Here is a 16401-nt window from a genome sequence, read left to right on the forward strand (position 1 = left end):
ACCCTCATGTGTAAAGAGGAAAATAGTCATTCAGTCTGTAGGATACCACTTGATGCGCGTGCGCGCGCGCGCACACACACACATCTTTCCAGCTTGGTAATAGATTATTTTCTTCTCCAGCCAAAAGGAAACCCTTAATAAGCTGTTCTCCACAGCTTCTGTGCTTGGTGCCAGGGCACTGAAAACTCCAGATGTGAGTGTTTGTGGCCATGTAGGGGGCAGGTGTAGCTGTTTATTCATCACTGGCCTGTATGCTCTGAGAAGTGCTGACCAGGGGTGAGCTGCCAGGTCTGAGAGTGGAGTCTGCACTTACATGCTGCCCAGGGTCTGTCTCGGCTGTGGATGGAAGAGAAGAGCACCAAGTGGAGGTGGAAGCAGTCATGTTGTATTGTCTTTGAGGGCCTTGACCTTCCCCACAGACTCGTGGCCACACTTTATAAATACACAGTTGAGGGAGGCTGTAGTGATGTTGGTCTACTCTCCTCCTTATTAGAGAAAGGGTCACCTGCCAGCTTGCCTGGGCCCTGAGAACTGGCTGGCCTCCTGATAGGAGAATGGTGCCTCTAGATTGGAGATGAGCAGGATGGAGAGCTTGCCTTTAGTCCCTGGACCCTTGGTTGTAAATGTAGATGACTGTACAACTGGGCCTCCAAGAGGCTTAGAGGTCTGGGGCCTGACTGTTCTATATGGCTGGGGTGCTTGGGGTGGCCTGGGCATGGAATCTGCTTAAGGTTGGGATGTGACTTCCTTCCTGTGGAGATGCTGTGCTGGGGACTTGTACCATCCATGTCATTCCCTGGGAGGGTCCAGAGACAGCATCTGTCAGGTATGGTCTTTGCATTTGAGGGGAGGGCCTTCAGAATGGGTTTGGACAGTCCCTAAGGACATTCATTTGAATGTCCTTGCCACTGAATCCTCATTAGTCCTCAGGCCATGCTCCTGTCAGGCCCCACTGTGAGGGGTCCCTGGGTTATCACCTGGGCTTCTCACACTTAGTCTCTGAATACTCCTGGGCTTGAGCTCTCTGCCTTCGGCTCTTACCTGAATTGCTTGCCTTCACCCTTGTCCCTCTTGGCATCCCAAACAATGCTCCCTTTTAGTCTCTGCACTGTGCAGGATAAAATCCAGGTCTCTGGGGCCCATGAAATCTTGCACCTATTCCAGGCTTACTTCCCTCTACTCCTTGGGGAGTCCCAAGTCCTGCATCCTGCAGACTGTGCCTTTCTCCTTCCTGCAGGCACCTGTGCTTTAGTCTCTGATTGCATTCCTGCCAGGGTGCTTCCCTAGGCCCCAGCATGTCGCTCTTTTGCATGACATCCCTGTGCCTGCTGTGTTGCATAGCTGTGGTCTTCCTTTCTACTTATCCCTCCAAGCCTAGCCTTCTGCAGACTTCTCAGGGACACAGTAAGTGCATACACTGTGTTTGGAAACAGGCTGGGTCTGCCGGTCCTGGGCAGGGGTGTTGGGGACCTACAGTGATACTCAGCTCCCTTTAGCCTCTAGCTGTCCACTGGTACCCACAAAGCAAGTACTGGAGTGGGCTGATGTCCTCCCTGCAGGGGAAGAGGTGGGGACCGGGCAGGGCAGGTATGTTCTATAGCTGGACACAGGTGGCGGCTGTTGCTAGAGCAGTGAGCTGCTGAGTCTCAAGAGTCCCCTTATGTTAACATCTTCCTCTTAACGCTGAGGCTGTTCATTGGGGAGTTGGTGGTTATGCAGGCAAAGAGCAAATTTTCCTAAAGGACCGACCCCACAGTTGACAGAGAAGAGACCCCTAAGTGCTTCTTTACAAGTTTCATTTTCTCGGTGCTAAAGTATTTTCGGTAGCAAACCACATCATAGTTTTGAAGTCTAGGGTGTTAAGCACACTGACTGACTCTCTTCAGGCTTCTTGGCAGTCTTGGCATAGTCTTCCCTCAAGCCCTTGAAGCCATCATGAGTAAGGACAGTCTGCCCTTTTTATGAGTCTCTGTGTCAGCCTTGGCCTCAGAGAGTCCATCCTCAGAGCCTCAGTCTTGCCTGACTTCTTCACTGTTGAGCTGGGAAGGGACAGTCCAAGGAGGGCTCTTGATGGTTGGGCCTCCAAAGTTGGCCCTGGGGTTAGTTTTCAGTGCTTTCTCTGTGCCTTGTTCCAAGCATATTGGGAGTCAGTCTCTGCAGCCAGGCTGAGGGAGGAATGGTTAGTTAGTACTGACTCTACAGACAAGGCAACAAAGGCAGGAGGTAGTTAAGTCCAAGGACACAGATGAAAGGAGATGAGATGGAAATTGACATTTTAGCCTAGGCCATTGGACCCTATAGATGCTGCACTGTATGTAACCAAGGCTAGAGGTGACCTGTAGGCTGGCCCTGGCCTGCATATATTTGTTTAGCCCCTTGGTGGCTTTATCTATTTATTTTTTATGGAGTTAGCTGTCAGCACTGCCAGCCCAGTCTCTGAGTCTGCAGCTGTAAGAGTTCTGGACTGACTTCCCCTGTTACGTGGAGTGGAGTACTATGCCTCAGGCCCTCTATGCAGAACAAATCTATCCTGGTCTAGGTAGTTTGCAGCATTCCTGAAGGGCCTGGCCCATGGTGGATGTTGCTCTGTCCCCCAAAGACAGCCTGGTTGATGCCATCTCGTAGCTGATTTTTGCCATCCATCTGCCTCAGTCCTCTCCAGACCCAGGCTGCCAGAGTAGCCGTATAGGGATGTGACCTCTTCTGGAATTCCCTAACCCCTTGCTCTTCTAAAAGCCTGTGGTTAATGGATTAGATATGGAGTCTTTGGCAGGTTTATTCTAATACATTAAGATTTCACAATACCAAGGATTAGGAGAATCTTCAAGCATTTGCTAGAGACATGAGTAGAGAGAGTGCTGTAAGTGGGGTGCTGGGCTCCTGTGGGCATGTTGTGTGGATGTGACTCATCCAGGATTCCCCCCCACCCTTTTGTGTATATCAGTTTTACTGCCTCTGATTCAGAGACAGTGGAGATGCTGCCTTTCTTCCCCTTTAACTAGAACTAAAAGATTCAATGAAAAATGTTTTGTGAAGTTGTAACTCTAAAAATAATGTAAAGGAGGGTGTATATGTGGAGGAGGCTGTGGAAGTTTCTGTGAATGGAGAAAGGGGATAGGCAGAGAAGGCTCAATTTTACTTTACACTGCTTTGGATTGTTTGACTTGTTACAACTGTTTACTTCTAATTGAAATGTTTAACAAAATTTTGTAGTTACCCTAGGAAGTTTTAATAAGGACTCATTAGAATGCTACTTAAACTTCTCAGAAAGATGTCTTCAAGATTATTTTATTTTGGTTTTTATTATATTTTAAGTGCTTTCATTTTCTTCTTAAAAAAATCTTTGTGATTATAATATAATTACAACATTTCTCCCTTCCCTTTCCTTCCTCCTAACTGTCCCATATACCCCTCCTTGCTCTCCTTCAAATTCATGGTCTCTTTTTTCATTAATTGTTATTGCATACATATATGTATTTGTATATACATATATATTTCTAAATTTAACCTACTAATCTATATAAAATTACTTGTATGTATATGTTTTCAGGGATGATAGCCAATTGGTGTCCTCTTTCCCCAGGGAAGGCCACACCCTGCTCCCAGCTTTCCTCCGTTGTCTGTACCTTCTTTGTGTAGGGTTGAGATCATGTGGGCTTTTCCACCCATCTGGTTTGGCAGGGCCATTAATGTAGTCCTTGTTCAGCTTACATTTGTGCAGTCATGTAGTGAGATTTTATGGTTGTAGCTTCTGACATTACTAGTAGACAGAATCTCACAGCAAACTCTTCTGGCTTTTATAGTCTTTCTGCCCCTTCCTCTACTATGTTCTCTGAGCCTTAGGTGCTTTGTAGATGTGTCCATTGGGACTGAGCTCCATAGCTTTACATTTTGATTGGTTGAGATTTTCTGTCATGGTCTCTGTTTGTTGCAAGGGGAAGGTTCCTTGATGAGGGGTGAAGACTGCTTATGGAGTGAGACCCTGAAGGAGGGTGTGGGCAGTTTGGATATCAAGTCTAGAGTGTCACTTTCAAAGAATACCCTCATAAACCCTCTGAACCTAGGAAGGAGCTTTTAGACAGTGCTGGAAGCATCTTGAAATATCCCACAGCATCAGCCTGTACCCAAGATGATGTTCAGTAGCAAGGCCTCCTCCAGCACTGATAGCCAGATGTTCCACTCACTCGGTAAAAGGTGGGGTTCAAGGGATAGGACCTGAAGGGCAGTGTCTTTATTTGGGTTTTTCCTCCTCCTACCCTCCTCCTTTGAGACAGGGTCTCATGTAGCTCAGCCTAGCCTTAAACACTCTTGTTCTTTACCTCTCAAGTGCTGGAATTCAGGCATACATGGACATACTCCATTAGAAGAATGTCTCCTGGTGGACAATTCAAGAGAGGTTAGAGATTTCAACTACTCACAGACTTTTTGAGGATAGAATTTTGTCAAGGAGCATTTTAGGAGTCTACGGGGCTGGAAGAGCATAGAACAGCCAGTCCAAGAGGAATATGGTGTGAACCACATTGTTAATTTAATAGTTCTGGCTAGCCACATTAGAATAGGTCAAGAAGAAATGGTTGGAATGAATTTTAATGTGGTTGATATATTGTGCACACCAAAAAACTTCTGGGGGTCAGAGAACAGAACAGCCACTATATTAAACCATAGAGGTTAGGTAGTGTTAGCACATGCCTTTAATTCTAGCATTCTGAAGGCAGAGATCTGTCTGGATCTCTATGAGTTCAAAACCACACTGGAAGCATCCAGGCATAGTGACATATGCCTTTAATCCCAGGAAGTGATGGCAGGAAGCAGAAAGCTATATAAGGCCTGAGGACCAGGAACTAGAGCCTTTATAAGCTTTTAGCTTTTTAGCAGCAGTTCAGCTGAGATCCATTCAGATGAGGACTCAGAGACTTTCAGTCTGAGGAAACAGGATCAGCTGAGGAATTGGCAAGGTGATGTTGGGTATGGCTTGTTCTGTTTCTCTGATCATTCAGCATTCACCCCAATACCCAGCTCTGGGTTTGTTCTTATTAAGATTCATGCTGCATTTTAATAGCATACTTCACCCAATTTATCCTAAGTTCTTATCCTCTCAATTTGCATCCAGTATGTCATTCTTGTCTACACTGGGTTTTTGAAACTCTGTGTAAACTTTTTGCTTGAAGCACATCACAGGTTGCAGGAGTCACATACAAGTTCTCAGGGAACATTGTGTCTGGACCATTCTGAATGGGGAAAGGAAATGTCTCTGCAGCCTTCAGCTCCATATAAGCTTAAGAGGCCAACATGCCTCGCCTGTGTCTTTAAACCCTGGGCAGTGAATAGCCACCCAAGGTTGGGGGTGCGGGGGACCGACAACAGAAACATGGGTCCTACGAATGAGCTCATGGTGTGTTTCATTTCGTTTTGGCTCTGTAGCACTCAGGATTGTATCTAGTATGTATAAGTCCGCTATCAGTTATGTGTGCATACATGTTTCAATGAAATTCAGGGGTGCCTACACATATACTCTTCCATTTTCTTGCTAATATAAACTCTTAGGTTTTTAATAATGCTCGTGTGGTTATTTTTAAATCTACTGAGCTTTCCCAAGGTAAGAAGTTATAAAATAAGGTGCTCGTAGCAACCAGCTCGCCCACATCCCACCTTCCCCTTATTACAGTATCACGCTGAGTGCTTCCGCTTGTAATGAAAATATTGTGACTACAAAGTAAAACTATTGTGACAAGTCAGAATTCAAGCTTGCTGTAGAAACCCTCCCCATTCCTTGTCCTCAAAAGGTAGGCTTAGCTGAATTTATCATTGCAGGCCAGTCTGTTTTAGTGCATTTGGCCTTCTGTTTGAACTGTGGGATAAATTTAGCTATCAGCCGAAGGAATTTTTGGTCATCTATCTCAGTTCACTCTTTTCTTACCTGCAAAGCAGCATGAGTATCAACAGAGACTGGGGGTGGGGACGTTTAGGAGGGTTTGTTTGTTTATGACAGTGATGGTTGTGAGCAAGTGGTCTGTACCTAGGGAGGGGACGGGCTCATTCTGGGACACCTGGCCCGGCCATTCCTCTCCTAAAGCCAGTCACTACTTAAGCTCCATCCAGGGAAACTAGAGCTAGAGTGCTTGTCCCTGAGTATGGGGAGCAGACTCCTAGTACCCTCCAACCTTTCCCAAGGCTTTGCATGTGTGGTTCTACTCACTGGAGTTAGTGAAAAGTCACAGGCAGTCAGTGCCCATGGAGATGCTGAGGTAGAAAAAGGAATCTCACTGAGCCATGGAAGGTAAGAAGAACCAAAATATTTCACTAGAAAAAGAAGAAAGAGAAAGAACCTCTGAGGAAAATGTGTTGTGCATAGGTTTTTTTGCCCATCATTTTTGTTGTTTATTTATTTATTTATTTTGAGGCATGGTCTCATTTAGCTCGGACTGGCATCAACTTCTCTACAGAGTAGAGGATGACTTTGGCCTTTCTGCATTCCTCTCTGGAGCACCCTCAGGTTGTGCAGTCCCAAAGCTTGAACCAGGACTTCGAGGGTGATACCAGCTTTGTCAACAAAACTCCCTGCACAGCTTCAGTCTTGATTTAAAAAAGGATGACATAGGGACCAAGGCTAGTTGTTGCCCAGTGGCAGAGTGCCTGTTTAGCATGGACTGAGCTGTGAATTTGACCCTATTACTAATAGAAAATGAGGGTGTTTCCCTTAGCCTTGGCTGGGACTCTTCGGGGATGTGGACCCATCATTTATTTAAAAAAAAAAAGCCCACTGTACCAGCCTGCTGTTCTGAAGTGTGGAACAGTTCTACTTGCCTCTGACCAGGGCCACCTTTTGATGGACACTGTTGTATACCCCTTGTTTTGGGGTAGAATGTAAGCCCCTGCTCCTTCCCCCTTCAGGACCCTCAGATTGTGACAGCCCCCTCTTCCTACCCTACAAGACATTGGTCTCCACAGTTGGAAGCATGGTGTTCAGTGAAGGCGAGGCCCAGCGGCTTATTGAGATCCTCTCTGAGAAGACTGGAGTTACTCAGGACACTTGGCATAAGGTAGGCCACTGCAGGGCTGGCATGTGTGCCTTTCCCCCAGAGGTCAGCATCTGGCTCAGCCCTACCTCTGCCCAGGAGCTGGCTATCAAGCCATGCCCAGCTAACAAACTGCAAAGAGAATGGCCCTGCAACGCTTCCACTCTAGAGAATCCTGCCATTGTTGCCTGTGCTCAGGCCGCGTGGGTCAGCTGTCCATGATCTGACTCTGCTTGTCTGCCTAGAAGGCAGAGCAGGGCTTGGGGTTGCATGTGCCTCTGGGGTTAGAACATGGGATTTGGCCCAGCTGGCTTGGGCCAAAGTACAAGGAAAGACATCTGGACATAGTGTGTGACAGAGCCCTGTGACATGCCCTTGTGCTACGAGGGCAAGTTCAAAGACTGATTTCTACTCTCTGGTGCCCCTGGCCAGTAAACTGTTCTAGGAAGTGAGGTATGTGAGGGTTTGCTCCTTAACTAGTTGGGTTGTAACTTTGCTGGTCAGTTCAGTGGCTGGAGGTATCGGGGATAGTCCTTTCCTGGCTGTCACTTGGCGATGACATGCTCTATATATTCTCACTGATTCTGGGAGCTCCTCAGCAAGTAAGCACTGGGGGTGTTTCCTGGATGTAAGTGTTGGAGGTCAAGGTAACTGTATATGAGCTTACCTCAGACCATGGCCTTAGAGTACAGGTTTCCTGTTCTAGCTCCCACACTGCAGCCAGTGGCCTGCAGTCTACATGTACTGTCTTTAAGGCTGGAAATACCATGGTTATGAAAACTACCCCAAGCGTCCATGTACATACACAAGGTCTGGGAGTTTCTGAAGGCTAGGTGGCTTAGCAGGACCGTCAGTTCCCATGGTTATGAGAACTACCCCAAGCGTCCATGTACACAAGGTCTGGGAGTTTCTGAAGGCTCGGTAGCTCAGCAGGACCATCTTTTCCCATGGCGGTGTCTAGCGTCAGATGGAGCCACTTACCTTGAAGACCATGCCGTGCTCTTGTTTCACTGCCGGAGTTGGGGGAACTATGTCTCTGTTCTCCTTTAACATGGCTTTGTCAACATTTTTAGGCCACTCAGAAGGGTGACCCTGTAGCAATTCTGAAACGCCAACTAGAAGAGAAAGAAAAGCTACTAGCTACAGAGCAAGAAGATGCAGCTGTCGCCAAGAGCAAACTAAGGGAACTTAACAAGGTACTGTCTAAACTCAGAAGTGAGGCAGCCCCTCCTCTCTCTGTTCTATGAGGATCCCCCTGCCCTAGGGCCACAGCTGCCCTTTGGTCATCAGGACAGGCTCAGGACTGACTGAGACAGGCAGCTTTGACAGGGCCTTGTCTGCCTGTCGTATGGCTCTTACTAAGCCAAGAATACTTTGACTGAAGATTCTGTGCTGTCCACCTCAGGTATGGTATTGGGGGTCCCTCCCATGTGGTCCAAGAATACTTGCAGCTCAGCAGAGACCAGGAAGACCCCAGATTGTGGTGGTTCCTAGGATGACAGGTCATCCATTGAGTTAGTGCACTGAAGAAGGAGGAGGTGCACACTTAATCCAGGGTAGTTTTCATGAGAACTGGGGCAGAGGTTGCTTCTCCTCCCTGTCTCTGACATCAGTGGAGTGATATACAGAGGAGTTCTTAGCTACCTGTGGCTGCCCGAAAGGTTTTGACTCTGAATGACAGGTGGTTATGAGGCAGGCTTGGGACATTGTTCAGAATATGCAAGGTCCCTGGGCATGGATAGTCATTCCCTACTGAACTAATTGGAGCCTCTCCTTTGCCTCTCTTCTTCTGAGAGGTGGGTGTCAGAGCATCCTAAGAGGATGTGAAGGGCAGGGTGAGGGAGTCTTCATTGGCCTGGCATCCTTTAAGTTAGAAAGTCGTCTCTTTTGCCCGGTGCTATGGGTTTTCTCTTGCCCTCTCCCTGGAGTCGGCCTTCTCCGTCCCAGGCAGCAGACTCAGGGAGATGGCCCGGGTCAGTAAATACCTGGCACTGCCTTAGACATAGCCCTTTCCTTAGGTACTTCCCATCTGCTTCACTTGAGGCAGACTAGAAGTGAGGCAAATTGACTTTGTCCTAAATTCAGTGGTTGTACCTCTGAGCTAGACAGAAAAGTTGGTTGAGAAACAAGCTGGTCACCCACCAGGGACCTCACCTAGGGTTCAGTGGCCTTCTGTCCTACCTCCCAAGGTGTCACCACATGGCCCTTACTTGAGCTGTCCCGGATTATTGGGAATGCAGGCCTTTAACTACTTGTCTTGGCTTATGACAGCTGGATGCACTGTCTCCTCCTAATTCTATGCACACTTCATGTTAGGATTTAGGCCTAGGCTGCTGGTAAGGGTGAGTTTATACCATGGAATCTGGCAAAGCTCTCCCACTTGGCAGATCAGATGACTAGTATACCATCCTGGATCAGAGTCCACCGTTCTGGGGAGCTAGTCTTCTGTACCTTCTGCCTTAGTCAGAGTTTCTATTGCTGTAATTAAACACAATGACCAACTCTGGAGGAAAGGATTTATTTCATGTTAGAACTCTGAATTCACGCTCCATCACTGAGGGAAGTCAGGTCAGGAACCCAAGACAGGAACTGAAGTGGAAGCTATGGAGGCTTGCTCAGGATTCCTTGAGCAGGGGCGGCATAACCGACAGTCTTCAAATGACTCCAGAGTATGTCAAATTGATAAGAAAACAAAACAAAACCACCAACCCTGATACCTTCTTTCTAAATAGAGAAGTCCCGATGGAAATTTGCTGACTCCCAAAGTCACAGATGAGAGGCTGCAGCTATGTTGGCCCCTCTGGCAGGCTGGATGTAGCTTGGCTTGTTAGTTGTGTCTGTGCCCTTTAATTTAGAAAGGGCTTAAGGCATGATGGATGAGGAGGTTGCAACCTCTGATAGAATGGGCTCTTTTCCATTCTGAAATCACATTCACCAAGGACAGGTGGCAGGTATGAAGGAAGTAAGGCCTCTTAGACCTGTACTGGCCACTCAGTGTCCACGCTCTCCCTCAGAGGTGTGTGATACGGTTTCAAAAACTACAATGGCACCTAATTTCCAGACGGATTCACTAGGTCTAGATTCATGTCCCATCCTCCTTTAGCTGGGGGTACTAGAATCTGTTCTTGGTGTGGGCTGCAGGTCCAGAAGCCTCGATTTTTGTTACCTACCTCATCTTCCAGAATGTGGGCCTTGACTCTGATCCAGATTTAATGCCAATGTCCAGCTATGATCCTCTGTCCCCTAACTGTATCTGGTTTCCTCTAAACTCAGGAGGTCCAGGGCTGATCTGTTGAAACCTCTTTCATGCTTTGTCGCTAGCTCCCAGTCTCCATCTCCAAATCTGCACCCTGAGCACTAGCTCTCTGCATCTGACCTTCCCCTTGTCTCTGGATGGCTGCCTGTTCCCAGTATACCCTACTCTTTCTTGCCTCCTCTGAGGGGCTCTTATACTTCCCTGGTGGGTCGCACATTTTCTTAATATCCTGTATGTCTTTGGTCATCAGCCCTCAGAAATCTTAACGGGATTCTCACATGGAGGTGATCATTATGATTGCCACAGACCTGTACTTGGTTGCTGGCAGACTGAGACTTGTAGAGCAAACACTGACGGTGCTGGATCCAGCCTAGCAGGCTGTTGTGAGCAAGTGGCCACTGAGGTCCTCGGTTGGCTTTCAGTTGAAGGAGGAGCTTTTGTTGGTACTTGTATCTTCCCTTTGTAAATAGTTAGATATTTATCATTTTGTCTGTTTTAATCTTACCTATGCCCTTGAAATTGTGGACTATCATATCCCAGCAGAGCCAGCATGTTTATGTCATTCTTGTGTTATATCTCCTAGCCCCAAACCAATGAGAAATTATACGAGAAAATGTTACTGAGCATATAGGAGTTCTCCTTACTTACCTTAATTCTCACAGGAGCCAGTGAAAGGCATAGGCTCTGTGTTTCACGTTAGTTCCTTCTACATTTCCTTTATTCATATTGGGGCATTTTTATACTTGGAAAGGGGGTCTTGCTTAGTGATCTTTCTTGGAGTCATGCCAGAAGGCCTGGCCTGGATGTACTGAGGATGCAGGTTATCTGCAGAGTCTGCCACTCTCATGGATGGTCCTGGCAGAGTTGGGCCCATGGGGCCCATGACCAGTGTGAGCAGTGTCTAAAGGAGCTTATGGGCTTGGGCGTTCTTGGGAGCTCCTTAGCCCTTTTAAATGTTCAGGCTCAGGTGTGGCTTTGAAGACTCCAGGCCAAAAAAGGCAAAACTTTCTGGAAAACCATTCCAGCTGTTGTCCTGCCAGGCACCACACTCTGGACTAGACCATTGTGTGTCCACTCCAGTGCCTGAGCATGAGGCCTTGTAAGATAGCGCTCTGCTCAGCTGATGAGCCCGAGGCCTTCAGACACCAGCCAAACACTACTGGGTACTGAGTTGGGATGGGAGGTGGTACGGTTCCAGCCTCTATCTGGCAGAAAGTCTGTGGACACCCTGCAAGTCTATGCTGGGACCTACTAAGCCTGTGGAATGGCACCAGGTCCCAAAAGAATGTGCCAACAGAGCACCAATGGGTGCTGGTGACAATACTCATCTTCCAGGCTAGACAGAACCAAACTCCACTTAAAACATTACCCTTCCAGTGCTTTTCAGGAAAATAATCCAGCCCTGTCTCTGCCTGCCTGGTCAGCTCTCTCTCTCCCACCTGCCATTTCTTCTTAGGAGATGGCTTCAGAGAAGGCCAAAGCTGCAGCTGGGGAGGCCAAGGTGAAGAAGCAGTTGGTAGCCCGGGAGCAGGAGATCGCAGCTGTGCAGGCACGAATGCAAGCCAGCTACCGGGACCACATGAAGGAGGTGCAGCAGCTGCAGGGCAAGGTAGGTGCAGGGAAAGGGTAGGTCAGGTGAGTCAGGGAGTGAGAGAGTGGGGCTTGAGTGACGACCAAGGGAGTCTGTGGGAGGCTGAATTTGCTGGAGTTTTTGTACGTGTCTGATGTTAATAACCAGGAAGGTTTAAAAATATTTTAAAGCATACCTTTTCAAAAGAGCCTTGCATCAGGTGATGCCTGAGGATCAGGCTTTCAGGCTCTAGGTGAGGTTGGAGTGATGATGCTGATTACACTTTCTCTGTGTGGTTGGGAGGACCCCATAAAGGAGGAGACCTGAACATCCCTTTATGTGGGTAGACCAGCCGTCAGTGTCAGAGCCCAACATTCCTCTTCTGAAACCTATGCTTGGCTCACTGTGGGCATGACTGCCTCCCTGTCATGGCTTTCATGTCCCCATGTGGGCTCAGAAGGCAGGAGATGAGCCCTCCTTGAGGTAGTTGTACTTTGTGGTCCATGTACATGCTTTTTTTCTCTCAGAATAGTACACCTGTGTCTCCTCAGGTACATGTACATACATCTGCGGCATTGGGTAGAGAGCAGTGATGTGGGAAAGAGAAGAGATGTGTTATGGGTGATAGTGAAAGAGGTCTACACTTGTCCCTGAGACTCTGACCCTGGAGTGGCTCCGTGCTTGGGCCCCTTGCTTTATGCACACTCCTGACTTACTTGCCTTGGAGCAGATGTAGCCTCCAGACCTTCCACTCTGAGCTGTGTGACCAAACTGGGCCAGCATCAGTTTTCTGTGTTACTTTTCAGATCCGCACTCTTCAGGAGCAGCTGGAGAATGGCCCCAACACCCAGCTGGCCCGCCTACAGCAGGAGAACTCCATCTTGAGGGATGCCTTAAACCAGGCTACCAGCCAGGTAGAAAGCAAGTAAGTTGAGTGTCCCATGCAGAAACTGTGGTACCATGTTCCCTAAGGCTTAGAGCCTGGGTGCATTTAGTGGGTGTCTTGTGGGCTATAGAAGATACAGTCTAGTGTCTTTCTGGGTGTGGGGCCGGTGTTTCTACTCTCCCCACACCCAGCATCTATGGGGGTTCTGAGCAGTTGAGTCCTTGGGCAGCTGGCCCAGAGTCCCTCATGTCATTGATGTCTCAGAAAGAGCTGATGAGGCCAACCTGCTGTGCATCCTTGAGCTAGCGGTATGGGGAGGGGGTCGTCACAGAGTATTAAAGCCAGATTTGTTCTAGATGAGAGTATAGGTGTTACAAGGACCTGCTGTGGTCTCAGTCCACTACTGGGAGGACATGGGAACTGAGGAACTCTGGCGTTCTCTGTCATGTGGAATCTGCTGACATTTTCTGGAAAAAGTTTTGAAGTTTGGGGAATTGTCACCAGATGGCAGCTGCTGCCTTCCCCTCAGTCCAGAAACGCCCTCAGTAGAGGGTGCACAGCAGCCAAGTGGCTTTTACCAGTGCTGTCCCCATCTACAAGTCCTAAGCAGTCCCAGGAAGGTGCTTGAGCTAACGGCTCTGCAGTGTAGTCACTGGTACAGTCAGAGAGGAGGGATCCCATGCGTCAATGGAGCACAGCCGCTCTCAGCCAGGTTTCACACTTCTGTCTGTCCCTGCGTCTTGTCTTATGCTTTCTCTGTGCTAGTGACAGAGGTAGACATTTGATTAGTCTCAGACTTTCCTTTCAGTACGTTTCCTGGAATTCCAGAATGTTCTTATAGCCTTAGACCCACTTTAAAGTGCCAAACTGAAGGCACTTTGTTGTAAGTGCCTTGATCTCTGGCTGTGAGTGACCTCCCTGGTCATGTGTTAGAACAAGGAGCCAGGACAAGTGCCATCACTGCCTTCTTCAGGAGACACTCTTCCAGCCTGGCCATTGTCTCCTCTGCCAGTGAAGTGAGACTCATGGAGTTTGTGGGCTGCTGCCCAGCACTGCAGGGGTGAGGGGAGGTGCCTTTGTTCTGTCTGAGTTTCCAGTGGTGTCTGGGAGAGGCCTTTTGCTCTCTCTGGTCCACATACTATATTGGCGACTCATTTTCAGTAAAACCTACACCAAATGCCACATGGTTGACATGCAGAAGAACCTTAGATATGGCCCTAAGACCTGGGCACTAAAACAGTAAAGGGCAGACAAGCCTGAAGGAGGAACCAGTTGCCAGTCTCTGTCACCTTCCTCATCTGGGGCTGTGGACTGTCTTGCAGGCAGAACACAGAACTGGCAAAGCTCCGACAGGAGCTTAGCAAGGTCAACAAGGAGCTAGTGGAGAAGTCCGAGGCCTCCCGGCAGGAGGAGCAGCAGCGGAAAGCTCTGGAAGCCAAGGCAGCCACCTTGGAGAAGCAGCTCCTACAACTGCAGGTGAGTAGCACTGGTAGCCACCTCAGCGTCTAGTCGCTGCCCACCAAACCTGACTGTATAGCAGGAATGGTGCCTGGTCAAACTAAGTCATCCCTTTCCAGTCAGGACGAACAGCTAGAGATGTAATCAGTGTTTGGGGCCTAACCCTTGACCTTTGCCTTGTTAAGAGCGACAGTGTACAATAAATGCTGTGTACTAAGCATCAGTGTAAGTGCTTAGTATCAATTAGCTCAGCTAAATGCTGTAACCTACCCTATGAGGTAGGAACTGTTGGCATCTCCCATTTACTCACAGGGATGCTTGTGACCCAGAGAAGTGAAACAGCTACTCGAAGTTTGCATGGCCAGGATGTTGCAGAGTCAGAATCTGGATCTGAGTCCGGCTACTGCAGCTCTGGAGGGGCCAGTGAGCTAACTGGCTGGAGATGCTGTGACTTGGAAGCTGTTTCCCAAAGATGCCCAGTCTCTGATAAAGAGGGTGGGAGGTTGTCCTCATAGCATGCTGGCTGGGTAACACCCACAAGGCTTGAGTCAGCCTCCAGGCCTTACGACTTCTGATGCTCCTAATAGCTTGTGTGAAGACAGATTGGCCTAGGCTGAGGCCGTCAAAACTGAGCCTTGCTTCTTCACTGTTCCTGGGCCTGAGAGTAGCACCTGTTGTGCAGTGTGACGTTGAGGATGAGCTGAAGGAAAGGCTCTTTTCATTCTGTCCTTCCTTCGCCTGCAGATCCTTCACTGTGAGTCAACTAGCTGCTCAGGGACCAGGCCGGCGAGGTCTACTGGGTTGGTTCCCAGAGCATAGGTGTCAGGAGGTGGCCCTAACCCTGACCCTAGAGCCACCCTCTCAGGCTTGGTAGAAAGGAAGTGTAAAATGTTTTTTGAGGGCATTGATGGTACCTGTCCTGGCTCCTTGTCCCAGGATGGACTGAAGTTTAAAGTCCCAGCAGTGTTTATGGAAGTCCAAAGCCAGGTGGCCAAGCATAGAACTAGCCTTTGGAATCCTTTGATGTGATTGGCTGTGTTGACCACCTTCTTCTGGGCTAAAAGGCCTGCTGTCTCCTAAGATGTATATGTGTGCTTTCTGTAAAAGTTTTAAAGGTTTTGATTGCTGTAGATGAATGGGTTTCCTGTGATTGCTTATTGTTGAAATGAGTACTGTAGTTAATGCTGGCCACGAGAAGAAAAACATGCAGTCTCCCTGCAGTCTGGATTGTTTCTCCTCTTTAATGAAACAAGAGACATAGACGGGCTGCTGGTCTTCTTGCACAGGTGACATCTCTGTCCTGTTCCTGTCAGTACCGGCACATCAGTGAGGATATTAGAGTGCAAGTAGGCTAGCAGGCTCCTGCTGTGATGGAAGGGCAGAGGAGAAGCAGGCCTGCTCACGAGGAGGCACTACTTTTGTGCCTTTTACTTGGAGCTAAGCCAGAGAAAACATTACCCTCCCTAAAGCCACCCCAACTTTCCCCTGGATCGCACACGCTTTTCTCTAGCCGAAGGGGCACATCCTTAGTGAGAGCTGCCCTATCACTGGATTCAGCTGTAGAGGGAAGTTTCTGTCCTACCTGGTCCCACAGCCTTTTTAGTTCCAAATAACACACAGAGGCTGATATTAATTATAAACTGTTTGGCCTATTACTCAGGCATGTAGCTAACTAGCTCTTATATTTAAATAACCCATAATTCTTATCTGTGTTTAGCCACGTGGCTTGGTACCTTTTCTCAGTGTGACATTCTCGTCTTGCTTCCTCTGCATCTAGCTGGCGATGCCTTTCCCCTTCCCAGCCTTCTCCTAGTCTGGTCACCTCACCTACACTTCCTGCCTGGCTACTGGCCAATCAGCGTTTTATTGAACCAGCAGAAGTGACAGATCTTTACAGTGTACAAGAGCATCATCCCACAGCATTCAGCTCTTTCTCCGTGGCTGTTACTAAAGTGATTGGCCTAGGACCACCCTGTGCAGACACCCTGTGCCCTAGAAGAGAAGGAAAGTGGTGTTTTCAATTCTGTCAGGCCCTTAAAAGGTTTGAGGCATGACTTGGAATACCACTTTAGCTAACTAAAGTTATTTGTTGACTGTCCCCTCTCACCCACCCATGCCCCAGACAGACTTGGGCTCTGTAAAGATCTATCTGGTCCTTTGTAGAATTCGACCTGTCAAGTACTCCTTCCCCAGGAGCCTGGTGTATGAAAATGAT

At 48.3% G+C, this 16401-nt stretch overlaps 1 protein-coding gene across 3 annotated transcripts in view; it reads left to right on the forward strand.

Moving 5' to 3' along the window:
* Rrbp1 (ribosome binding protein 1) overlaps positions 1-16401 on the forward strand; it is a 65027-nt gene that overhangs the window by 35150 nt on the left and 13476 nt on the right. For all 3 annotated transcript variants that reach the window (XM_036184016.1, XM_036184018.1, XM_036184017.1), the window contains exons 3-7: positions 6892-7040; positions 8090-8212; positions 11729-11881; positions 12649-12767; positions 14051-14204. In XM_036184016.1, the coding sequence (XP_036039909.1) occupies positions 6892-7040; positions 8090-8212; positions 11729-11881; positions 12649-12767; positions 14051-14204 (698 nt within the window). The remainder of the gene's footprint in view (positions 1-6891; positions 7041-8089; positions 8213-11728; positions 11882-12648; positions 12768-14050; positions 14205-16401) is intronic.

Source organism: Onychomys torridus, chromosome 4, assembly GCF_903995425.1.
Source record: "Onychomys torridus chromosome 4, mOncTor1.1, whole genome shotgun sequence".
NCBI classification, from domain to species: domain Eukaryota; kingdom Metazoa; phylum Chordata; class Mammalia; order Rodentia; family Cricetidae; genus Onychomys; species Onychomys torridus.